At 45.6% G+C, this 27,122-nt stretch overlaps 1 protein-coding gene across 1 annotated transcript in view; it reads right to left on the bottom strand.

The window, feature by feature from the left end:
* Window positions 1-2,155: 2,155 nt before the first annotated feature.
* The window catches only part of LOC135911951 (neprilysin-like), a 178,306-nt gene continuing 153,339 nt past the window's right edge, over window positions 2,156-27,122 (bottom strand). The window contains exons 13-15 of the mRNA XM_070531765.1: window positions 24,298-24,719; window positions 20,003-20,152; window positions 2,156-2,838 (exon numbers count right to left, since the gene is read on the bottom strand). Coding sequence (XP_070387866.1) covers window positions 2,512-2,838; window positions 20,003-20,152; window positions 24,298-24,719 — 899 coding nt within the window. The 3' untranslated portion in view covers window positions 2,156-2,511. The remainder of the gene's footprint in view (window positions 2,839-20,002; window positions 20,153-24,297; window positions 24,720-27,122) is intronic.

Here is a 27,122-nt window from a genome sequence, read left to right as displayed (position 1 = left end):
TTTGGGGAACAAACAGAGAAGTGCGATGCAATGGCGAGTTTCATATGAAAATATAATTGTTTTATTTAATCTCAGTTACGCTATGAGAATAGTTATAATCGCAAAAAATAAAACCGTGCTGCTCTGTCCTGTAGGGCTTCTAGCATACTGATTAGATATATTTGATGAGACGACCGCACTGGGCTTGCAAATTCTAGTTGAGGCCGGACAAATTTTGCATATGCAAGCTTCCGGATGCTGGTTGGGGCGTGTTTTAAGTTTCTTCGTAAATACCCCAAAGTTCGTGAGCTTAGAAGCAAGGTGAACTCAGAGATATTTATATCAAGATGATTCCGAGACCTGAGAGTAGTTAAGGAAGTAGGTGAAATTAGAATTGACATGCTTAAGGCGAAAAGTGATAACGCTATATTTAGATTCGTTAAGATGCATTTGCCAAGTACTACACCAATCAGAAACATCTTTGAGGTCATATTGAAGTGCGATGTTGTCGTCGATTTTTTTAATGGTACGGTAAATTCTGCAATCGTCAGCAAAAAGACGGATGGAAGAAGATATGTTAGTAGGCAGGTCGTTGATGTATATTAGAAATAGTAAGGCTCCTAAAACGCTGCCTTGTGGAACACCGGAACTGACATAGCAAGGAAGTGAATACGAACTGTTCACAATTGTGAACTGCTGGAGAAGTGACAAAAAATTCCGCAGCCAAGAAAAAGTTACCGAATCTAGGCGGAGGGAAAATAATTTCGAGATCAGACCGCAATGAGCGTTATGGTCAAAGGCTTTTGGGTGATCAAGAAAAATGCAATCGGATTGTTTGTTGTTATTCATGCTAAAATGTAGGTCGGCTGTAAGTTCAAATAGCTGTGAATCGCATGAAAACCCTTTCTTGTAGCCATGTTGGTTAGTGAAAAACAATTAATGGACTCAAGGTGGCTGTAGACATGAGAAGCGATGATATGTTCAAGTAATGTACAATAAATGCAAGTTAAGGAGATAGGACGGTATTTAGCAGGCGAATTTCTATCTCCCGCCTTAAATTCAGACACTACCTTAGGAATTTTCCAATCAGAAGGGAGGCGTCCGGATGATAATGATTGTCCGAATATGTGAAATAACATTTGGCTGGAAACGGAGACAGTGTTTTTTAGTATTTTGGAGCTAATGTTATCAATACCGGCAGATGTAGATAATTTAAGGTTCGTAATTAGACGAGAAATACCTTCGACGGTGATGTTAATAGGTTCCATGTAAGGGTAGTCGGGATCGGGTACAGTGGACTGATCCTCCGTCGTAAATACTGATGAAAAAAAATTGTGAATATTGACAGGGCACTCGTGGTCAGCTAGAGGTATATTGTTGGCTCCGTGCAGTAATCATTCGTATTGTAATCATTGGTGCGAGAACAAATACATTTTGTACTGAGATCAGACCGCAATGAGCGTTATGGTCAAAGGCTTTTGGGTGATCAAGAAAAATGCAATCGGATTGTTTGTTGTTATTCATGCTAAAATGTAGGTCGGCTGTAAGTTCAAATAGCTGTGAATCGCATGAAAACCCTTTCTTGTAGCCATGTTGGTTAGTGAAAAACAATTAATGGACTCAAGGTGGCTGTAGACATGAGAAGCGATGATATGTTCAAGTAATGTACAATAAATGCAAGTTAAGGAGATAGGACGGTATTTAGCAGGCGAATTTCTATCTCCCGCCTTAAATTCAGACACTACCTTAGGAATTTTCCAATCAGAAGGGAGGCGTCCGGATGATAATGATTGTCCGAATATGTGAAATAACATTTGGCTGGAAACGGAGACAGTGTTTTTTAGTATTTTGGAGCTAATGTTATCAATACCGGCAGATGTAGATAATTTAAGGTTCGTAATTAGACGAGAAATACCTTCGACGGTGATGTTAATAGGTTCCATGTAAGGGTAGTCGGGATCGGGTACAGTGGACTGATCCTCCGTCGTAAATACTGATGAAAAAAAATTATGAATATTGACAGGGCACTCGTGGTCAGCTAGAGGTATATTGTTGGCTTCGTGCAGTAATCATTCGTATTGTAATCATTGGTGCGAGAACAAATACATTTTGTAGCATAAGGATAAGAAAAGGCTAATGCTTATCTTGTTGGGAAACAAGTTTTATTGGGTGCCATAGTTCTAAATATGTTCATTGGGGAAATAAATATGATGTATTTACTATTGGTGAAATGAGCAGGAATGATTGTTTGTAAGAGTAAACAAATGTTCCACGACACGCTAGAACAACTGCGTAGCATTAGCATAGCTGTTGTATAGCTGGCGCAAAGGCAACATAATTTTGTAAGGTAATATGATAACGTAGTGCAAAAATTCTAGATCATACCAGCTCTGAAATATATTTACCTCTTCGAAACGACCCGAAGTCTCTGCCGCAGTGCCTCTATAAGGCCAATGGTGATGGTGCCTCTAGTATAAATTGGAAGTGCGATTCGCCAGTGATCGCCATTGGCGCAGCTTGTCAAGAGAGCCGCTAGAGAAACGGACACTTAGAGCTGCTGAACATCCTGTCGTTGGAACCGCATCTGAAGGCCTCGGCAAACTCTGGCATGTTCAGCAGAGGCTGTACGCACCGCTGGCGCGCCGCGAGGTCTTCCTTTTTGTCCGAACACCAAGGCACACAGTGAGACACAAAGAAAAGTTGCTCCGAAGTCAATTGCAGACCCATGGGTGTCCACCTGTGCTTCGCCGATGCAGCGCTGCTTTGATAGGCCTTGTACGACAGCCACGTGGCGATGTGGTTTATCAGGGAGACCTTCGGGGCCTCTCGTGTCCACAAATGCCGACTGAAAGGTGCATGCTGCATTGAATCAATAATATATTTATGACTGTGATGCGTCGCTGCTTTGCCGTAACTAAAGCATGTGCTCGAACGTGTTACAAACCTCTATGCGGTAGTATGGCCAAATAAATAACCACAGAAGTATCAGGTTGTCGTAACCCGCAAATGCGCCAATGTAAAACAATTATTTAATTCGTCCCGATTAACAGCAATTAGTTTCTATGAATATTAAAACCACGACTGCATGCTCCACTCACATGTTCTCACTGTCACGAAAAGCAGGGCTTCATATAGAAAGACTAATTTGTTGCTCTTGGCTAGTAATGTGTGACGGCAATTTAGGAAAGGGTTCTTGGATTAAACAACGTTTCTGCCCATGTTTTTTCAAGCTCCAAAAAATTTCCAAAATGTAGACTGGGCTGTATTGTACCAGTTAGTAGATGAATCAATAGCACGCCATGCAAGTTGTTTGGTAGCAACGCCAAAAAGAACGATATTTACAACAACATTTGTGACAAACAAAAATGTAACCCACAGTAAGTATATTTTTTCAGCTACAACAAAGAGCTGCAGGCTTGCAAAGGAAACAGTTTGATGCCGAAATTTTCCATCGAAAGCTATTGCTGCACTAAAACAATACCAGGAATAATATACAGTACACGCCTCTCAAGAGATACACTGGGTTTCAGAGTTTCAGTAATTCGTAGTTTTTATGTTTTATGAAAATGGGTGCCGGCACATTGAAAGCGGCTATTTTTTCATTGACAATGGTGATATACCTGAGCGTTTGTTCATTTGTTTTATTTGGTTTCGTTCTCAATTATGTTGCAATAAGTTTTGGATGTGCAACGTGTTCAAAGCGAACGTTTTCTTTTAGCAAAGGTGCGTAATTTGTCCGGACAGCGGGCCCGCAAATATTTAACTCATATGGGCAGAGACATATGCAAGTTGGGCTCCTATCGCTTCGAAACTTGGCAATTAAAGGTAATGAATGAAATCCAAAGCTTTTAATTAAAAAAAAGCGGATTGAGTAGCACTGCCGCACTATAATGAAGCTAAACACATATAACGCTGTTCATCATCATCATCATCATCATCATCACCATCATCAGCCTATTTTATGTTTACTGCAGGACGAAAGCCTCCCCTGCAATCTCCAATTACCCCTGTCCTGCGCCAACCGATTCCAACTAGCGCCCGCGAATTTCCTAATTTCATTGCCCATGCACCCAGTTTTCGGCCGTCCTCGACCTGCGCTTCTTTTCTGTTGGTAACCATTCTGTAACCCTAACGGTCCTACGGTTATCTAACCTATATAACGCTCTTAAAGCAACATAGTCAGGCTTTCAATATTTATATAACGATATTGCTACCACGCTGAAATATTATTTTCTAGCTAAACAGTGACTCCCACTAACGTAATTTACCTCTTAAGAGTCGCACTAGTTTTTCCAACAGTAAAACGTGTTTAGAATTCTTCATATTCCCTAATTTATTTCTCTTATTTGGTAGGCATACTAGTAAACTACCTCCACTTTGTCGAATATACAGCAGCGCTCAATAAACCGAGATCAAAAATTTCAGTTATCCATCCAGTTATCAATTCTGGATAGCCTTTCATTTCTCGCCCTCGTAAAATTTAACGCCAGTGTAGAACATTAGGCATGGTAAATGTATATGAAGGTAAAGAAATGTTACGTTAGCAGCGTCACGTGGCTTAGTGTAATAGCACTTGAATAAAACAGAATGGAAATACGGAACAGCCACAGGCATATCAGTAAAGTATTTGTACAATAGAGTCTGCAATTATACATGAAACTTCTGAAATATTATTATTAGTAAAGAATGCGTCTATTTCTTATTGTCTTATAGAAATTATTATACTACCAATGCCTTGAGGCCGCCATCATAGCCGCTCTTTCTACTGTTAACTTTTATTTTATTTTGCAGTTCTCAATACGTCACCTTTAGGACAAAATGCCCACAAACTACGAGTCTTTTTAAATAGATTGCAGTGCGCCGAAGGTTAGTGCTAGCACATTTAATGATAGCTGTTTTCTTAAACTAAGTTTAATAAGCTGCTCAGAATCTCCACAAATTGCCAGCATACATTTTTGCAGGAGCTTTATGTACATAAACGGTTTTGCCAGTCGAAGGATGGACGTAAGTAGTATACTTTTCCTACATTAAATATTACTACGCGCTTATCACTGTCTTCTGGTAAGTCGACTTCAGAGAAAGAACACTGACCCTCTACAAAGCAGTGGCCATGTAGCCAGTGTTAAATGTAAATAGTAATGCATGGACAGCAGTTGGCTAAACTAATTTCGAAATCGTTATATTTCCTTACTGATTTTATTCCAGTGTAAACAAGAGTAATAAAGGTCCTGTTCGGGTTCACGTAAACATCCTCTTTGTTCTGTTTATGGTTCCCTTCCGATTCGTAGTAAAGCAACGCGCTTTAACGAAATGCGGGAAAGTTTAGAACTATGACTGCTAACACTGGAAAGCCGCAACCCGAATAAATGCACATATAAAAAAATTTCGGTGAAGCTTGGAATTGTTGAGGTGTGAATCCAGTCAAAGATCCTGAGACCTCATTTTGCAAGAGTGCTCTGACAAGTAGGTGGCTGCTCGTCAAAAAACAATGCGCTCGGTAGAAAAATCCTATTGGCGCCGTCTGTCTGTAGCAGAGATCACGGCAGAGCGACCGGCAGACGACAGACAAATCGGGGCAATCAAAGGCGTGGTCTCGAGGTGCCATGTTGCCAGGCAGAAATTTACAGGCGTTAGAAGGACGTGGATGAAATGGCGGTGGGTGGACGCGCAGGATCGCGGCTCATGTCCACTCCCTAATTGTGCGGAAGTGCAGGTACCGTGTTACGAGACAGCGTTAAGGAGCTCGTGTCGCTGAAAAGCGGGTGTCGTCGGCGTCGGCGGCGTTGGTCGTGAGTGAAAAGTCCCTGAAGGCAATCCATAAATAAAAAGAACTTGCAAGACGGGCTAGGATAGAATCGAACCAGGGTCTCCGGAGTGTGAGAAGGAGACGCTACCACTCAGCCATGAGTTCGATAGTTCAAAGTGGGACAAAAACGCCTCTAGTGAATGCGGTGTTACCTTAGTAACGTGCCGTAGAAAGTTATACTGCGGTGTATATCGGTAAATATGAGCATGTAAATTACAGAAGTCGCAGTTAAACGCGTAGCGAGGTACGTTTCCGCTGCATTTCTTCTGCGCTTGTCGCACACGCAGAGCCATTTTGCGGCAAACACAGAAGACCCCCTCCTCGCAATGTACGGCGCTGCGAGTCCGGCGCGTCACGGCCCGGCTGTTCGTGCCGATCATGACGTTTGGCTCGCGTAGATCATTTGTCCCTCCGAGACACCGAGTTCTTTGGCTCGTTCCACTTGCTCAGGTGCACGTTTCGTTGCCGCGCCGAACGCTGCGTTGCTGTGCCCTCACCGCGCGATTGGTGGGTGCAAAGTACGATGCGGACACCTCGTAACTGGTCGCTGTGCTATAGCGCATTGTCTTACACCCTTTGGCGGGTCGATGGGAAGGCTGTGGCGTTCCACTGTTGAAGGCAAAGCTTAAGCGGCCTCCAATTTTTTGCCAAAATGTATGCGTGTTTTGTTGCCTGTCACTAGCTGGCTGACAACAGGTTGTTTTAGGGAGCCCCTATGGTATGCCGTAAGCCGAAACACCATCTGGAATGAAAATAGTTATTGTGCGAGCCATCCAGATACCTGGACTATCAGGAGAGACACTGGAACCTAACTACACAACCGAACAGCATATCTCATATATAGGTGCGGAGTAGCCCATACATATTTCACAGAAGGCTGGAGATATAGCACCATCAGTATCCAGCAGCCCATCCTAAAAACACTGCAGGACAAATGCCTCTCCCTGCGATCTCCAATTACCCCTGTCTTTCGGTAGCTGATTCCAACTTGCGCCTACATGTTTCCAAATTTAATGGCCGCACCTAGTTTTCTGCCCTCCTCGACTGCGCTTGCCTTATCTTGGCATCAATTCGGTAACTATAATGGTAAACCGGTTATCTACCCTAGTTGTGGTATCTACCCTAGTGCGCGGCTCCTTGTTTTCTCTGAATGTCAACTAGAAAATCGGCTATTCCCATCTCTTCTGCGGCCCACACCGCCCTCTTCCTATCTCCTCACGTTGCCCCTAACGTTTTCCGTTCCATAGCTCTTTGAGCGGTCTTGAACTTCTCAAGTTCCTTTTTTAACCGCCTCTTCTGGGCGATACCTTTAATTAGGTATGTGCTCGAATTGGCAAAGCCAATTTTGGGGGTTGGTCATTCAAGTTTTCTGGGATGGTTCACGGCAATTTTGGGAGTGGGCCAGGTAGCTTTCGAACACTGGTAAACCCAGTTTTCGAATTGGGCACAGCCCAATCCAGTGCGGGCCGCAGCAGGTCCAGCGCTGGGAACATGACTGCATACTCAAGCCAACGCAGCAGGTACGGATAGTGGGCTTGCTGTTGCGGAGCGATGGCATGGCGCATGCAGCCGTCGACAAAATTAAGACCACATCAGAGCAGGTCCTGAGCATGGTCCTGAGAGTCACTAACCGGAACAGAGGAATCAAGGAAGAAGACACACTGCGCCTGGTGCAGGTATTCGTCGTGTCACGCATAACGTACTGCGACCCGTACCTCTAGCTTGCGAAGGTGAACCACGAGACGCTGAACACGACGATACGGAAAGTAGTCAAACTCGCCATGGGCATCCCAGTCTACTCGTCAACGCATGAGCTGCTGGAAATCGGTGCCCACAACACGGTGGAAGAGCTGGTGGAAGCACACCTATCCCACCAGAGAGTAAGGCTGAGCCGGACAGAGCACGGTAGGGCCGTCCTACGCAAGATAGGATGGCAAATTGAACAGCAACCGACAACGGAGCCGCTCCCCACAACATGGAGAGACGTGTTAAGACCAAACCCCTCCCCCGGAACATGCAGCCGGGGAGGAGCAACGAGAGACGCTCTGCGCGGGCCAAGGCACTGGCTCGACAGCTGGAAGAGGACCCCGATGACCTCTACGCGGACGCCTCGCTTCCCAAGCACGGAACCAGAGCAACGGCGGTCGTCACCACCATCGATAAACTTTTCATAGGCGCGTCGGTACGGACGACGAATACAGCAGATGCAGAAGAAGTGGTCGTGGCCCTCGCACTCGCACAACCAGGAGTGAGGACCATCATCACAGACTCCCAGACCACCTACGCAAGCTACCGCAAGGGCAACTTCTCTCCTGCGCCACTAGCGATCCTCACCAAATGCAAATCACCGGGACGGGCCGTTGAGCTCGTGTGGGTCCCGGCTCACTCGCAAGTGGAAGGCAACGCACTCGCCGATCACTATGCCCTAGAACTGTGAATCCGGGCCGAGGACGAGCCAGAGCTAACGCACTCCATGACAAGTTACAAAGAAATCACCCAAATGTACAGAAGCGGCAGATGTAGGCTTCCCCGTCCGCATCCGCAACTCAGCCAAATGCACCAAACGATCGTGCGATGCACGCAAGCGGGGTCGCTAGCGCATCCCGTGCTCTTGCACAAGATGTTCCCAACAGCGCATCACACTTCATGCCCGTTTTGCAAACGATCAAAAGGCACTCTAGCACACATCCTTGCAGAGTGCACTAAGCTCAAGAACCCCCCACCATCCCTACTCCACACCCTCCCCAACCTCAACCCCCCGAGCCATGGGAGAACTTGTTGTCCAGCCCCGACCTACCGACCCAGCTCGCGCTGGCGGCTAGGGGCCAGGAACTGCTGGATGCATATGGGACCTGAGAAGAAGGTTCCACCCCATCGGGTGCCAGCGCGCACCAACCTTTACTAAGGGCTGAGTACAAAGGTTGATTCTCTCTCTCTTCATACTCGGTTACCTCGGTTTTGCTACCATCGGATGTTAAGAGGAAGCTTTAGCTCTTATGCGCCTATCTAAATATATGTAAAAGGAGAATTCATTTTTCTCGGCAACCACTGCGCCAAATTTGACAAGGGTTGTTGCATTTAAAAGAAAAAACTTAAAATCTAGTGACTCTTGGTTTCGAATTTTCGATTTAGGTCGTCAATTTTTTATTAAGAATTTGCAATTATCGCAAACTTTCAGAAAGCGAAACTATCAAGTTAACAACTCTGTAACTCAACAAGAAAAAGTGGTATCGCAATTCTGTGAACTGTATCTGATAGCACATGTAAAGCGGACAAATTTGAAATCTTACACATGAATCTCAAAAAATTATTAATATGTGATTACAACTTTTGCAGAACCCTCGTAAACAACGTAACAAATTCACGTAAGATGTAAAGTGATATAACGAATTTGTCCGCTTTCAATTATCTAATGGATGCCGTTTACAGAAAACGGTGATATTTGTTCTTGATCCATAGCTATTAGTTTGTGAACTTTGTCTTATATTTTTTTCATACTTCTGAATTTTTGAAAATCTTTTTTGAACAAAATTCAATCCCTAAATTAAACTTACGCTTCCAACAGTCACGAGAATTTACCTTTCTCTCTCAAATGCAACCAATTTCATTAAAATCGGTCCAGGGGTTAGCCCAGAAAAACGTTTTTGCGTTTTTACATGCATTTGGATAGGCCGCATCGGTGTTGGGCCCGAGCTAAAGCTTCCTCTTAACGCGTTACGGACGATGGATTTTTCGCTTCATGCGGTATAAAATGCTTTCGCATTGAATGTTATTTCAGTGGGGTAAACCAGCAAAATTAAAGGGGGAGAAAACTCTGCTTCTTGCCAAAGAAGGCAATCGATGGTGAACTTGCGCAAGCCGGGTCTTTTTTTTTTTTTAATGCGTAAGCATTCTTTGGCGACTCACCCAGGAAATTGGTCCGTAGATCAATCGGCTTGTCCGTAATGTGAAACACGATGCATCCACAAAGAAAAGAAATCCAAGAACCACGCTGGTCTGTGGAACCTATGATTGTACGCACCGAAGCCGTGTGTCTTCCCCATTGGGCTAAGTACAAACTTTTACAGCGTCGCTCCTTGGCGTCCGTTCCTGCTGCGAGTGTCGGCGCCGCGCTTCGCAACCAAGCGAGCGAGCACAGCGAAAAATGAGAGTGGAGCGGGTGGTGAAAGACAGTGAGGGCGAGAATGAAAACGGAGGAGGGTGCAGCGGAACCATGAGGCGGAAAACGAAGGAAGAGTGTAAGCGAAAGCGTGAGAAGAGACGCGTAGCGTAGCGCCGCGCAAGACGGGCTCTGCGGCGACCATTGTTACGAGATGGCGTGAGGGTAGCGCGCTTGTTTAGATGCCCTCGGTCGCCTCCACTCCGTTCGCAGGCGGGCGGCCATCGAGGCACCCTACGCGTCGTCTGTTCACCAAAGTACTGCATGAGCCGAGGTCACTCTGTGGTGGTTACCGTGAATGTCGCCCACGCATCATCTACGCAATGCGTCTCGGGATCATCCGATTAGCGATGGAGTCGCGCCACACTTCGCTCCGTTTGAAACGTGTCGCACGAGACGCACTGTCCCCGACAGCCAATATATCGCGAAATGAACGCATGTATAGAGCTGCTCTCCAATTTCGCATTAGCAAGTATCGTAGTCGTCACCTCACTCTTTCTTATTCTTTAATGCATGGGAGCAGAATTTTCAGAGAAACAAGATAAACAAGGCACTACACAAATTTAAAGTTATTGAAACTGCATTTAAAAGTTAAACACTTGCAAGTGTCCAGTAAAGGTATGATGTCCGGCGTTGTTTCCAGTGCAGAGTACGCCCTATGAACGTAAGCAAGATGTTCCAGAAAAAAACAACCAAGTGCTTCACGGTGCTTCAGCGTGCCTGTCACACATTCTACTGCGCCGAAGGCTATGTAGGCCAAGTAACATGAACACTTCATGTGGTGGGTCAAAGGGATCTTTAAAAGGTAGGAAAATATGTATGGTGTGATATCTAAATATATTTTCAGTGTTCTTTGGAGAATGTCCCTGAAGAACAGAGCATTCCCTAGAATCTACAAAGCAGTCATCAATCGTTTCGGCGTGTGGACAGAAACGACAATTTTCACGAAACAGTGCCTTCTTTGCAACGAGGATTTGATAGGAAGCGTTGCCAACTGTAGCTTAAAAAAAAGTTTTGATCCCTGGAGGAATGATCCTTCAATGGACACGCTTAGGTACATTTCAAATAAGGCGCACCAGAATTCGTAACAGGAAACAAAGTGTCTATGAGTGCTGCGGAATTTTCTTTGGGGGAGGGAGTGAAAATATCAACAATGCTAAAGTGACCTTTAAGGAAGTGAATGCTTTGGACGATCCCCTTCAAGATGCCTCTGGTGCATCTCTGACATATGAATACGGAAGTATTTCTGGACCGTAATTGTACAATTTAAATTGCTACACCCTCTCAGAAATGAACGGTTTGCATCACGAAAGAAGAATAACCGGGAAATGAGTTGCCTAACAAAAAGGTGAATTAGGCCATGACCCCCACGGTCAAGAGAAAAAGAAAAGCTTATCACGCTGCAGGGCCTCAACACGCGAGCTCAATACGTAGGTAGCAGATACACGATGGCAATCTGGGAACCTAAGCCACGAGCAGTCCAATACCTGCGGGAAATAAGTCCAGCTGGTGGAAACAAATTGCAAGCTTCAGCTCGGCTGAATATGGACAGCTGCCTCACCTGCCAGTTTTTAATCTTACGTTGTACTTCTGCAACTGCCGCTAGCCAGTGAGGATTAGTATTGCGATAGTGAGAGAGGGGTAGACCTAAGTACTTGAAGTCCTGCCCCTCCCTGAATACCTGCGAAGTGAGTTGGCATCGTACACCATCATCATGAGCCTGGCCACGCCTACTGCAGGGCAAAGACCTCTCCCATACTTCTCCAACTACCACTGTCATGTGCTAATTGTGGCCATGTCCCTGCAAACTTCTTAGTTTCAACCGTCCACCTAACTTTCTGCCACCCCTTGCTACGCATTCCTTCTCTTGGAATCCAGTCCGAAAGCCTTAATGACCATCGATTATCTTCCTTCCTCATTACCTGCCCTGCCCAAACCCGTTTTAGAGCGCAGCTCTTTGGCGTCCGTTCCTGGGTTTCGCGTCGTCGTCGTCGTCGTCGGCGTCGTCGTCGACGGCGTCGGCCTCGTAACCAGCTCGCTTCCGCCGCCGCGCTCCGCCGCCGCGCATGCGCCGCTGCTCCGCCGCCGCGCATGCGCGCTGTCGGCTCTCCGGGCGAGGGAGGATGATGGAAGGGAGGAGGAGAGACTGTGGAGGAGGGCTGGCTACACAAATGGCTCTTTGGCGTCCGTTCCTGGGTTTCGCGTTGTCGTCGGCCTCATAACCAGCTCCGCCCCCCTTTCATCCCCCCAGCGCTAGCAGCGACCGACTGATACCGCTTTCGTGAGTCCGCTACCGCACTCACGAAAGACGTCGTGCACTTCCTGCAACTCGCATTAACCGTCCATCGATCCACACCGATGTTAGTAGTGGGGGACTTTAATGTTGACATAAAGACAAACAGCAATTTCCTAACACTTATGCGGGAGAACATCCCGTTCCTCTCGCTCGTAACGCGTCCCACGGCTGTGACAACCTCGCGAGGCACTTGTATAGATCTCGTCTTTGAGAATCAAGCATTGGTGTACCAAGTCGAACATATCTCAGTCTATTTCTCCGACCACAAAGCTTCCTTCATGACTGTCAAGAACTGTTAATGGAGTCTTTGTTAAAGGAATACGTGTGAAAAATAAAAAAAAATTCTGTGATAGCGCATACATGTGTTGCTCGATTTCTTTGCCTCAATCTATCGAAAAGGTGAAACAGCTTATTTGCTGCGCTCAAATTTCGCATTAGGAAGTAACGTAATCGTCGGTAATTTTTTCTTGATTTCAACCAAGATGTCATTAACTCGCGCTTGTTCCCTCACCCCAATCTGCCCTCTTCTTATCCCGCAAACGTTACACCCACCATTCTTCTTTCCATAGCTCATTGCATCGTCCTCAATTTAAGTAGAACCCTTTTCATAAGCCTCTAAGTTTCTACCCCGTAGGTGAGTACTGGTAAGACACAGCCGTCATGCACTTTTCTTTTGAGGGATAATGGCAACCTGTTCATGATCTGAGAATGCCTGCCAAACACACCTCAGCCCATCCTTATTTTTCCCATACGACCACAGACCACCGTACACCATTACACAATTACGGATACAGTACACCATAGACCGAACCAAAACCCAGAACTCTTCTCTAAGTTCCCTGCTGCACTGGAAGCTGAACAAAACTGTTGCGTTTTGGCAAGACAATATTCACACTATTCTTGCCAGCACAGAAGAAGGATATGTTATTTGCATAGCCAAGTACACGAATCTGATTAGACAACACACTGAATCCATGAAAGGCATGGCACTTCAGAATTCGGGCACGAAGCGTTTCCAAGCACAAAGCGAATAACAGAAGGCACAGGAGCAGTCCAGGTAGCCAGAACAAACGAACGGCCTTTAACGAAGTACTTATTTTGTGCAGATCGCCCGTCGCCATTTTACGTCGACCGCCTGCGCCTAGTCACTCTGTCTGGTCACTCAGCGACACGGGAACCATCCAACTGACCATTAGAAAGGACCCGCCGGACCCACAAATGCTTCTGCGCATCCTCATGAGCCCTGACGTAACCAGCCGGGTACTTAAATGGTTCCTTCACTGAGAGCGGCATCACACAGGACCAGTCCAGGCAGCCACAACAGTCGAACGGCCTTTAACGAAGTACCTATTTTGCGCAGATCACCCGTCACCGTTTTACGTAGAGCGCCTACGCTCAGTCACCCTTCCAGATCACGCAGCCACAGGGGACCATCCAACTGTCCGTTGGAAAGAACCCGCCGGACCCACAAATGCTTCTGGGCATCCTCATGAGCCCTGACGTCATCAGCCGGGTACTTAAATTGTTCCCTGACTGAGAGCAGCATCACACAGGAGCAGTCCAGGCAGCCATAACAAACGAACAGCCGTTAACGAAGTACTTATTTTGTGCTTGTGCATTCTATTCATATCGTTACTTAAATAATAATTACTTAGGCTGGCGGACTGCTCCCTAATGTGCGCGCAATATGAGTGAAAAGGCTCCTACTACCGTGAAAGAACTTTCCAAGGCTTTGGTAGATTGACTTAAAGCCCCTCCATCCACGCGCCACCGCCGACCAGGTTAAGTACCGCCAACCGCTCCTCTCCCACTCACCCCCTCAGCTTCCGGCGTCAAGCGGAACTTACGTAGCTTCAGCTTCCTGTTCCGAGTGGAAGTGACCCTATCTTTTTTAGCGTTGTTTACTTTCGCGTCTACGGAGAGGGATTAATTGCACCAGCTGCGGTTGAAACTGTTAATGCGATTCCATCCAAGAACCACCGCCTATTGTAATCGGCGATCTGGTCGTGTTCGCTGCTTCGCGTCAACCTGCGACGGGTTGTGCCACGAGAGACAACGTACAGTGGAACGTAGTGCCTGGGTGCTTGGAGAGCGCTCCCGTTTTTCGTGCATTTGGAAAACAGCGACCGCAAACTACTACTTCAGCGGAATACAACAGCTTGTCCCCTTTGAATTCTTCTTGTTTTGAAGCATACATTCCTTCCAGTCAGCACGTATGGAGGGACTTTAGTGAAGGTGTTCGCGACGCCAATTTGTACGGCAGACGCATAGAGTTTATGCTGTTGATTCTGAGGTGGAACTTGTCTCGTACGGCAGATCGAAGGTAACGAACGTCCCAAGTGCGTGCACTGCGTGAAGAACTGCAATGACGTGAGGCTATGAAATATAACAAGTTCAAATTTGCGTGGAGGGCATTCAGTGACATGGTGAAAACAAGTGTGCTTTTCTTGTGCGATATGAGCGGAGGTGTGCAGTGAATTGGTGCGTGCGCGCGTGTTGTTACGCGTGCAAAGGTGTACGGCGAATTGTGTTAGTGTTGTGACGCGAGCAGATGTGTACGGCGAATTATGTTCGTGTGTTGTGCCCCAGCCCATGGCTCTCCGCACTTTGTCAGAGAAAGGGGACGACAGGCAAAGCGTGCGGGCGCAGCGTACGCAAACAAGCACGTAGATGCACACGAATGACGCTTGGTGGAATGCCTAGAGCGAGCTACTCAAATTAGCACCGGCTGCTAAGCACGGGCGTCTCACCATCGTCTGCAATCACAGTGGAAGTTCTCGCAGCGTAACTCTAAGAAGCGTAAAGGCCGGAACCGGAAATCTTAAAACCGGACATGCCGGAACCGGAAATGCCGGAAGCGGAAATGCCGGAAGCGGATTTGGTGTGAGGGGAAAAGGAGGTTGGCGGTACTTAACCTGGTCGGCGGTGGGGCGTGGATGGAGGGGCTTTAGATTGACTAGTAAACTTGATGACAAATGTGCTGAAATAAAGCACGACCTAATGAGCTTGATAAGAAATGAGCTGGACCCTGTAAAAGAAGCAAGAAACTTCATCAATGAAAGTTTTGAGGCATTTCGAGCAGAAATGCAAACACTAAAGAGCGAAGTAACCAAAGTTAAGGACGACAATAGGGAAATAAACAACAACTTGCGTCTTGCAAAGGAAAACAAACATGGCAAATAGTCAAAACAAAATCAAAACAAAACAAACATGGCAAATAGTCAGAGAAGTGACAGGGCTCAGTAACAAAAAGAAAATTATCCCTGACAACATCACAAATAGCCTTAGAAATGATTTTAATGATCGATTTGTCATGGTTGGTGAAAACATTACGAAACAATTTAGTAGAGCATGGCCCACCACTTATGTTGAAAGAAGTGAAACCAGATTTAGCTTTCAGGCCATAACAGAAGAGCTAGTGACGTCTGCTATAAAAATGTACAGTTGAACAAAGCCATAGGAATTGATGGTCCACCAGCTAGGGTACTGAAAGACAAGCCATATATTGGACTGCTCCACTTTGTCATTTATTTAACCATTCATTAAATGCGAATTCCAATCCAGATGTATTAAAGCTGGCCAAAGTTGTACCAATATACAAAACGGGCAACCATAATATTCCCAGCAGCTATAGATGAATATCCGTACTCAGTATAGTGAATAATATCTTTGAAAAATTAATCGCTCACCAGCAGAAGGACTTCCTTAGTAAGAATAACATAATTTGCCCCTGGGAAAGCGGAGGTCATAATTCATCCCTGGGAAATCCCAGGGAAATAATGCATAATTTCGTCCCAGGGAAGTCCACATCAACAGTTGTGCTTGCTTTACCTCAGATACTCAACTCTGCCCTCAACCATCAAAAGATTGTTATTGGAATTTTTATCGACATAAAAAGGCGTTTCATACCATTCGTCACTCGGCACTACTGAAAAAACTGGAGTGCTATGGTGTTATCGATGGCGCTCACGACTTGTTTTTCAGTTATCTCACATCGCGAAAGCAGAAAGTACTAATTGATGGTTTTTTATCCGAATCTAGGGATGTCACATGTGGTGACCGCGATGTCACATGTGGTGACCGCAAGGATCCGTATTGGGTCCCATTTTATTCGCTCTATACGTGAATTATTTTCCGCGAATTTTACAATCATATAAAGCATTAATGTATGTGGACGAGACTGTAATTTTATTCACAGGTAATTCACTTCGAACCTTGCAAGATACTGTATACAATGAACTACTAGCTGTTTCAATGTGGTTTCTTGAAAATGAACTATTACTAAATGCCGACAAAACACTTTATTTTCCATTGACGAATGTAAACTGTGAACTACGATTCTATTAGCATGTCATTAAACAATTGAACCATTGGGTGTGTTCCGACTATTAAATATCTAGGCATTATATTTGACAGTAACCTTAACTGGAGAGACCAAATCAATACCGTTTGCAAAAAGTGATTCATCTGTTACACTCTCGTATACGAGCACGTCAATACTTTGATTTGACATTGCTACGGATATTATATATCTGCCAATTTCACTGCCACCTTAGCTATTCTTGCGAGTGGTGGGGCTAAACGTAGATAACATACCTTACTCCATTATTCCGATTAAAAAAAAACGAGCTGTTCGTGCGATTACTTTCTCTTCGGTGCGTCATCCCTCTCATCCTCTTTTTCAGAGGCTGCGTGTACTGCCGTTTACTGACATATGTGCTACGAGATTTCCTGCTTAGTAAATAAAATAATAAACACAAACACGCCTCTGCCGAGTACCATCTTCACGTTTCCGTCGTCAAACACACGGCATGCACGCATCGGTAATCTTAATCTCCCTTTATGTTCGAATGTGTACGGCGAAAGATTAGTTCTATTCTCTGATCTTAAGCCGTGGAATAATTTCCTCTTGAAATAAAAGTCAGAAGAAATTTTGTCATTACATGTAAATGCCACTTCTTATCTTACCTAGCACGTTCTTGAGTTTTGTTTGTTTTGTTTTGTTCGTTTTTAGCGTAGCTCTGGGGTTATATATAGTATTTACCGCTTATGTGTGATACTTTCGCTATTTTGTTTGTATAAGACTGATAATTATTGGAATACATTTTTTCTATTGGACCCATCACTAGCCACTTTAGGCTATGGGACCAAATATCTTTGTACGCACTTTTCATATTATTGTGTAATGAAATTACCCTTTTGATTTGATAATTTTGATTTGACAAGGAACAACCTTGCCTTATAGATGCTCTGAGGTAGATCGATTGGAATCGAGAATCATTAACCCTTAACATTCTTGTGCTATTACCGTAACAGATAGTGGTGCCTTTAAAAAGAACATACCCACTGTTTATGTGCTCTTACACACGGCACAAGAAGCAGTGATTAAGTCCACCTTAACTATTCTGATCGAACCGACACTTTCTGTTACACACTCTAGCACACCGCACAGCGTGGATATTTGACTGGATTGATCTTCCTGCAATGCAACATGTTTGATAGTCTCCCACGTCTGACCGAATTACATCTTGAAGGCAATTAGCTAATATATTCGCAAATATTTTATTATCCACGTTGCAAGTTGATATCCATCTACTTTGTACAACATGGTTGCATCGCTCCTTTTTGGAATAAGTGCTGTGCGCCCTTGGCACAGCCTGGTGGGTAAGTATCCAATTCTGTAAGCATCTTCGTACACATTAAGGAGAAAACGAGTGAATATAGAGCAAAATCACTGATCTTACTCTGCACTCAAGCCATCATGCCCTGAAGTTTTGCTTTCAGCTAGCGAATCAATTGTTGCTTCAACTTCTCAGCATGTCCTTCGTCACTGAGCTGTGGCAGTAATAAAACAAATTTTCCGTTACCGCTTCACATTAAGTTACTTTATTACATGGAAAAATATCCTCATATTGGTCAGTGAACGCTTTATTTATTCTAGCGTGGTCATTAACAATTGCTGCGGCATATTCTATCTCGAACACTTGCTTCGACAGAGCATGCCAACGCTCATCACCAAATGAATAACTACAAGGGTGTAGCTACATATACTGACGTGTACGCGCACGGGCTAGTGCACCTCTGTATCTCTCATTGTTCCTTCTATATATCTGAGCCATAATATTGTGAATGCCTTGAATCCATTTGCCAGGATGTAGGCATTCAAGTACGTGTAGCTCATCTAGCGGCTTACACAACTCTTAAGTTTTCCTTTTTTCTCAGAGGAGACTATGGAAGCTTCTTTATTGGCTGTCATTTCAACTTGTTGATTGAATATCTCCCACTGCGCAAAGATAGATAAATAACTGCGACTTGATACTTCAATAAAGATTTCTGGGACGCGCTTGAGAAAAGGCATATCAGAGAGTAACAGTGTGTTATTGTTCCATAAATTGCTGCTCATCAGTGAACATTGAAATTGCCGGTTGCCAAAACAAAGATGCACTGAACAATGATCACTGAAAAACACAGCGTGCCCATTAATTGTCGCCGTACATTCTAGGAAGGACAGGTAAGGGTATATAAATCCGATCATGCCTTGCAAGAGATGTACTTCGAAAGTGTGTGTAGCCGCATGGGACGTTTTCCTGTGGCCCTAAATCAGCAAGGCGATAGTCACATGTCACGGCATTCAAAGGTGTGAACGTTGGTATCATGCTGTTGTCTTATAGACGACCGTTCCTGTGCACTACACAAACAATTGAAGTGGCCTAAGAAAACCAATACACGATCAGTGCGGAAGTGCTGGGTCAATGAGAAAAAGTAGTATTGCCAGTCACGTGCCCTACTTGGCGCATACACGCTAAGAAACCTCCAAACTTGCGAGCAATAAAAACAGCGCTAAAAAACACGACGTGTTAAGAGACACAGACAGCAGCGCTGTTGTCTGTGTCCCTTCACTCGTCCTGTTTAGCGCAGTTGTTTAGGGCTCGTAATCAGGAACCAAGGAGCCCAAATATGTACTCTTCTCCAAACTTGACTTTCGTTATTGACACCAAAATTTAAGGCACTCTTTCCTATCAATGCACACTCCCAATAGGTTGCGTTGCCGTGTTTTGCTCACAAATAGCGTACTAGACGTCAGTCGCGTGGCTGCTCATACTTCATACTGCGAGTGGCGCTTCAGCAGGGTACTGCTTTGGGCTAATTGGTTACAATTCTTTGCGCTTGTTTCCGTGGTCTTCCAGTGTTAGTTCCAAGCGGCGCGCAAATAACATTAATCATGAGCTACAACAGCCGTTGTCTCATCATCGGATTCAGTTTTTTTCCCTGAATCGCAATGGTATCTGACGCTTGGCTGCGCAACAAGTACAAGAGCTGACCTCGCACGATAAGCGCTGAGTGTGTTTATCGCGTTGTTTCATTACGATTGAGGTATCAGCGCAGACGTGAAATTGCTGAGCAATATAACATAGTCAAGAACAAGGACAAATGTATAGGTCAGTTGTTAGCTTTCCTACCAAACGATGAGACAGCATTAACTGATCACTCGTGATGATACCAAGATTTTTTTACACGTCGCCCAAATGAGTTCATAATCACTGTCTAATAGTCTTTTTCTTCCAACAAAAATCTGTAATTGCTAGACAAGCGCTTGTCCTGTATTCTCTCTCGTGTTTCGTTTCTAATTGGAACACTTCTTAAAATTGGATAAATTCTCACTCGCCCGTTTTTCAATGCTTCTGCAGTGCAAATGTATGGCCCCTCCATTACCCTCTCCCTACGGATATTTAGCGTGAACTAAGCGAAAAACGCCATATACCTCTTTTTCCTGATGAAGAAGGCAGCGAGTTATTGACTCGAAGTGATGCCTGGCTTGTTGGTTCCACATCTTGCTGTATGGATCCGTGGCGCTCTTCATAGTCCCGTTGTTGTAGATATACAGGAGACCCAGTAGCTCCGTAGCTAGTATCTAAAATGACCACAAAGCTTGTGTAAACATCGAGATCGTATATAATTGACTGGCCCAGGCTTAAACCTTTACGAGAAAGTATATTGCAATAAAATATTGCGTGGGTCCTCAGCTGGTATTGCAAATGTTTTTAAACGATGAATGGATTGTCTGAAACGTTGGGATATTTAGCAGTTGGAGTTGCGGTGGCTGGTGCTTTTGACTAGTTGATATAGTAGAATAATTTTACGCAATTAAGAAGAAATGTAAATGTACGTTAATGTACGTTCACAAAAGCGATAAAAACGGACTCGGCTCGCCGCAGTCGGCAGAACGTTCCAGCTATTACACGGCCACACTTGCGCACGTTTTTTCCCCCGCGGCAAGCTAGTCATTTGCTACCAATTGGATTCAATGTGTAACTGTGATCAGCGATGAGCAGAGAAGATGACATATCTATTGGCGCCATTTGAACTCGCGAATGAAACGGTCCTTCCTGATTAATTTTCCCGACCGGCGGTAAGAGGCCGCCCGCGAAAAGTAGTTCCGAGATGCATTCGCTCCGCGACAACAAAAGATTGTCGCTTGACTGCCTTCGCGACACACTATCTACTGCCTGAAGCACGCGGCGGGATTCTTCCCCGTTAATGCGAACATTAATGTTGCATGGGCAGCATAGCCTGCTAAATATTTCGTGAAAGGGGTGCCGAAGAGTAAACTGAAGAGTGCACTGAAGGCGACGGCCCATACTGATTTAAGCTGACTTCACGCGCAATTTTGCATGTGACTCAAGTGCTGTAATTTGCCTGAAATTATATTCATCTGACTGTTAAGGAGCGGGAACTTCTGTGTCGGAGTAGGAGCTGTGCAGCGGTCGCTTTTTGGGTGTGATGCGCACTCAAGCCAAGGCGCCTACATGGCGTGCATAGAAGACGATCTCGCTCTTTCCCGCAGGGCTGGTGAGAACATATGGGAAGCTCGTAGATAAAATGTGTATTTCGAGGGCAATGTGTGTGTGTGTGTGTGTGTGTGTGTGTGTGTGTGTGTGTTTGTGTGTGTGTGATGGCATTACTTGGTCCATTATACGACCCACCGTCACCAGAAAGGCGTGACAGAAAGCCGTGGGAAAACCGACGCACAAGTTACGTCATTTTCATTTAACTACAAAACACACAGTAGCCACAGTGGGCACTGCCCCACCGCCACTCCCCATGGCCGCTACTTACGTTCCGTAGCCGAGTGCGCTAACCACTGCACTACCGTTAAATCACGCGACAACGATGAATATCTTCGATACTGTGCGCGTGGTTGGGCTCTGCCTAGCGGGCGATTCGCTTGATGGCGCGTCATAGGAATGGCGCCACTGTCGACGCTATGGAGTCTGCGTTGCCCCAAGTTGAACCCCTCGCTCTTAGGTCATCGAGCGAGACACCAAATCTGGGCAGGAGGTGCCATTTCACTGTCCGCGAAGTACGAGACTACCTTAACGCAGCGAAACGTGCGAAGCGAGCTGCTGCAGATAAACAACGTTCACCACCCAAGTCGCCGACAACGCGAAAGGCAGAGCGAGCACGCGGCTAGCGGCAGCGGCTGCAGCGAGGCAACGTGCAAACCCCAGTAGCTCGCAATTCAGTCACGTTCCACCGCAACACTAAACTCAGCGACGTAAATGAGCGACATCCTCGGCGAGAAGTAATGCTCTCCACATCTTCCTTGGGTGTCAAAGTCTATATTTCTTTAGGTGTTACGACTGTTTACTGGTAATATTGATCAGTCTTTATGTAGTGCTTGCTAATGTACCATGTGTCCTGCGCTTTTTGTTCCTAGTAGATAAATTATGTTACGTACTACAATGAAGCGACTTCTGCCTTGTCTTTCCGACTCTGGCGGGGATACAGCCAGGTTTGAGATGCGGTGAAGGAACATAGGTAAAGGTTTGTAATAGGCCTTCCGACGGTAGTTGACTCATAGCACTAAGGCTCAGTGTAAGGTGAGCGAGACAGATTATCGTTTCAAGACTGGCATTCCTGCCAATATGAGGTGTTTGTTCGAATTTTTGTACTTAGAGATATGTGAAGCCACGACAGCGTTGTCGTGGATTGATTGCTTAATAAATGTTACTCCCATGAGGATGCTTAAAATTCGTGCGGGGCTAAAGGTTGTTTGCCGCCGCTTCCAACCTATTCTACGCTTCCTTTCTGATATTTGTGTTAATTTCGATTTAGTAGTGCAGCTGATCAATGAATCAATACCGTATATCGTATGAACAGTCGTGAGCTCCTTAACATTTTGGAGCAACACAGTAAAATAAGTACTTAGCACCCTTACTGTGGTGTACACTCTTACAAATATACACCCTTTGGGGCGTATCTTGTCACACAACAATAATCGTCATCTGTCTTGACCGCGTTTCCTTTCTTTAACGCTGCGAGCCCGGTACTTCCCAGTCACGAACGGCATGCGCGTTATCAGTGTGACGCAGCATTCTCGACAGGAAAGTAGAGAGCGCCGAGTTTTCAAGAAAGGAAACTCGGGCAAGACAGATGACGATTATTGTTGTGGGACAAGATAAGGCCCAAAGGGTGTAAGTATTTCTAAGAGTATAGTGTCTGTGCTACTTAGCTGCACGAACTTTACAAAATGGTGAAAACCTTTAGGCGGGTGAAATTCAGAAGGCAACCTTCCACGATAACCTCGGCGAAGTATCACACGTAACAGCAGCTTTGTTAAACCCTCTCAGCTAGTGATGGCGTACGCGCTCGAACCCGTAGCACTTATTGCGATAGCAAAAGTACGGACCATCCCGACAAATGTCCGCCGTCACTGTGATGCTCCGTACAAAGTCTAAGTGGATTAAGTGGTATAACGTCTCGGCCGTGCGCCGTATGCCGTAGGTGCGAGCGAAAGTATGCGAGGGCGAGCTGAGAAGTATGCGGCGCTTTCTCGAGTTTGCAATGAAGGAAGGCGTGGACGGTGCACGCCGTCTTCTCACGTGCGCAAGGAAGGAGCGGGAAGATGTGTGTACGCTAGGACGGGGGCTGGCTAGTGCGCATCTCCTCTTTTACTCCAGGTGCGGCTGCTGAGCGCGGCCATGTGCTGAGCAATCGGCGCTTGGTTCGAAGGCTAGCCGACCGGAGATAGCTGATGGCACAGTGTGCGCCGTGTTGTTGAGCTCTTAGTTTGTGTTAAAGCGACAGGCAGCAGGAAGGAGAATTCGCTCACTGATGCTGTCGCTCTTCACCGCACCAGCGTTCCGACAGCGAATGGCCGCAGTCATTTAGTGAGATGTTTTCGTGTTTGGTTGTGCGCGCGTGACAACGTTCCTGTTACTTTAGTTTGTAAGCGAATGTTTACATTAGTTTATACAGCTGATCAACACGGTAGCCTTAATTCGTATGTCTGTCTAATAATTTGCTATCGCAGTAAATGGACATTGACCGACGAGTAAACTAAACTGCATGCAAACTCAGAGTGCAAAGCATCACTGCACGGGACCATGTTGGCAAACGCACTGCCATGTAAGCTTCACGTGATCTCCCGCGTACCACGTTCCCTGAAAAATCCCGAAAAGAAAATTCCCTCTTTCTCCTATCGCTTTCAGGCATTACTAAAGCTGCACATATGTTCTTGAGTTTGTTTTATTACGTTTGTCCCAAAAAGAAAAAAGAACGCTGCATTTCAGAGTTCAGAATAAATTGTGTTTTATTAGGCGATATATGAAGTTCTGTGAAGAAGGCTTATCCACACATCTAACTTGCCCTCACTAAGATAGGCGCCCTTCTACTAGTAGCACTGTTGAATATGAAGGATGCGTTTTCAAAGCATGGACGGTGTGGGGAATGTAGGATGGCATGAATGACTTCAAGAGCCCGCATGCTGACATCTCGATTATAATTCGGTTGCGGAGTCCGTCATCTTTGCTATGCCGAGCAAGATGTCAAAGACACAGAGCTTTCATGCCGTGCATATGGTCTGTTACTTGTGGTTATGAAGACTGAAAAAAAGCTAAGGGTCCGTTCCTGCGAACTATACAAGGCCTTGAAAAAACAAAGTGTAACTTCGACACACCCATGTATCGAATGTCCGCATTACGTTTTCACAAAAGCTCTTAGTATTCGCTCTCTGTGGTGAAAGTGCAAACTTGTGAACCTCTTGGTGCAACTCACATTTCCAAAGATTCCGTAATTGTAGGCTGGCGATCCTTTGGCGTAAAGCAATGGCGAAGAGAGCAGGCCGGGAGGGAGGTAGATGTGACGTCGAGGGCCGTCGCACAGGGCGTTTGTCGCTCCCGATTCGGTCATCCGGGCTGCCGCATCATAATCGACCCACAGTAATGGCCACCACTTCACAGTCCGCGCGGCTGCCAAAGACGCCAGGTATCCATTGGCATCGAAGTTGAACTTGAATTGGCGCAAATGTTCGTTAATGTACTTGACCGTTTCATCCGGAAAGCCCATGGTCACGATGATAGCGCTAACAGCTTCCTCATCACTCTTGACAATCGAGGAACCACTGGCGAGGTGAGACGCGAGCGTGGAGAAAACACTCTGTCGTATCTGATCCGCTGCAGCCAAGGATTCTGATGACACTGCGCAAGAAGAATTTCAGGAATATATCAGTGATTGCAAAAATATGGATCATGCTGATGCCCGCATAGGTGAGCAATTTCGCAGTGTTTCCATTGCCATTTCGCAATGTTTGTATGATTGGGCTAAACTATAAGGACAAAAAAAAAGAAACCTCTAAACGAACGAAGGATTGATATTTCGAAGTCTACTGTTCAGAAAAGACTACTGTATCGGCAGACCTGCTGGACAGTGCATATTTTGGCAACTGCTTGCTGTGTCATTGTCGCTGGCTACGGTGTCATGCCGCAAGACATAAATACAGTCTACCCTATTCACTGCCTGCTTTAAATGCTTGGCATGCATACGCCCACATGTACATATGCATCGTCGTTCTGCGACTGTATCATGTGTATAGAGGGCAAAGCTCTTGGAGGAAGGAAATGAACTAGGCGGAAGCATTACGTTACGCAGCCAGCTTTCGAAGCCAAATCTACGTGAAGCCATCCCCTTCGCCTTGTCTCTCTAGAAATTGGTGGATGCAGCTTTTTAGAGGAAATGGTCATAACAGCAACGTGAAGCGTGTATGCTAAAAAGCTGTGCCAGCGTTGTTGTGAAATCATAAACACGATTCTATGAATGCACGCAGCCCTTTACTTTCTGAAAACCAGTTTCATTTGAAAGTAGAACCAATGACGGTGATTGCAAGAATGTGAGGTATGCGCTGCCGCACAGCGCACACATCACACCGGAGGCGTGCGCTCGTAGATATGTCGAAACGTGCGCGGACGTCTGAAAACAATGTGAGCCATGGCAGCGCCACCGCGCGGTGGCGGTATTCGGGGATCATCTCGGAAAAAGCACCACGAATGCCGTCGCCCATACATGCTGACCTTGGCAGACTGGAAGACAATTACAAGCGTTACCAACTTTACTGTGTATGCTTTTATAAGTGTCTCGGCTGTCGGCCAAGCTATCTACAGAAATACTCAGTGATGAAAGGCATCATACCGGCTTATCCCATCGCAACAAATATACGCCATCAAGAGCGCTACTATAAAAGCAAAGCAAACCATTCCGAAGCTTACTTTTCTACATATAAGGCATTCTGAAAGCGGCAAGTTGCTAATTCGAGAAACTTCTAACCACTACGACGTTTACTACCCCCACAGACGTAAAGGGGCCCAACATTTTTTAATACTGAAACACGCACTTGTGGAACAAACGTGACCTAAATAGTGTCATTGCAACAAATATCCGTCAGCAAAGCGCAATTTGTGTAATGAAGCACATTATTGTAACCTTTCTTTGCCCACTGTTCTTACGAGTAGGTCGGCACAAAACGGCAAGGTATTGCCAGGTTGCGAGCTGTTGATGATTGCCTCACGTACATATGTGGGATAGATTTTAGGTGCGGCATGTCAAACGACGTGGCGCGTTAAAATTCCGACCGGGCCAGCATGTGCCCGTGCACTTTGCGGCCTCCGAGTAAAGCCTGTTTCACATCGCGTGATTTTCGTCCCTCCGGAAAAAAGATTTGCCCACCACCCTCTCTCTCTACGACGCGTCGCACCAATCGGTGCAATGTTTGGGCGCCAACATGCTAAAATAAAGAAACAAGCAGGGTAAAAGTCCGTCGAACTTGAAACGAGAGCTATTTCGCGTTTGTTGTCAATTTTTAACACATTTTTCTGATGGAGGTTTTGAGAAATTTCTGTCGTTCAACAAATCCATCAAACTGCAGCTAAGCGAATGAAGCTGTGGACTGCGAAAGCGGTACGTACCACCGTAAGTACCTCTTTCGGTACGTCTCCATTTTCATTGTTCCTCTTTTCCTTTCATTTTCTTCTTTTTTTTCTCGCTCCTAGCTGTCTGCTGCCTTTTGGACCTTCTGGTCATTAGGACCAGAAAAGTTGCTTTTGTAGCAACTTCTTTCCTAATGCCTTGGCACTTTGTACCACTTTTTTTTATGAATAAAGGTATATTATTATTATTTTTATTATTCAGCACCGACACACCATAAAGGCAGACAAAAATTCGTGGTTCAGATTCGGCCCTCTGATTTCTATGCGTTTTTGACATGCGACATTTCTAATCAAGCGACATTTTCTTTCATGTAGGGTTTGTGAGGTAACTGTAGGTACCTACGCGCATTTCTAATATTCACCTGCACTGCAAGTTGTGGTTACTACGAGGTGTCCCTTACGAAAAGACGGGGCCTTCGGGTGGCGTCTCAGCTTTCTGGCTCGTTGCATACGTGCTGGTCGTTATAAGCGAACACGCGAGATTTGTAGCGCGGTATGCTTTTACGACAGTCTGTATTATGATTCATTCGCTCGTACTGATCAATTCAAAGAATATCCAACTACGGCGACATGCTGTATCGAGGGCACCGACCTCTTAATGTCGCTCTGCGCGCGCGACCG

This window comes from Dermacentor albipictus, chromosome 1 (assembly GCF_038994185.2).
Source record: "Dermacentor albipictus isolate Rhodes 1998 colony chromosome 1, USDA_Dalb.pri_finalv2, whole genome shotgun sequence".
NCBI classification, from domain to species: Eukaryota; Metazoa; Arthropoda; class Arachnida; order Ixodida; family Ixodidae; genus Dermacentor; species Dermacentor albipictus.
Note: the sequence above shows the minus strand (reverse complement) of the source record. Positions and strands in the feature narration are given on the sequence as shown.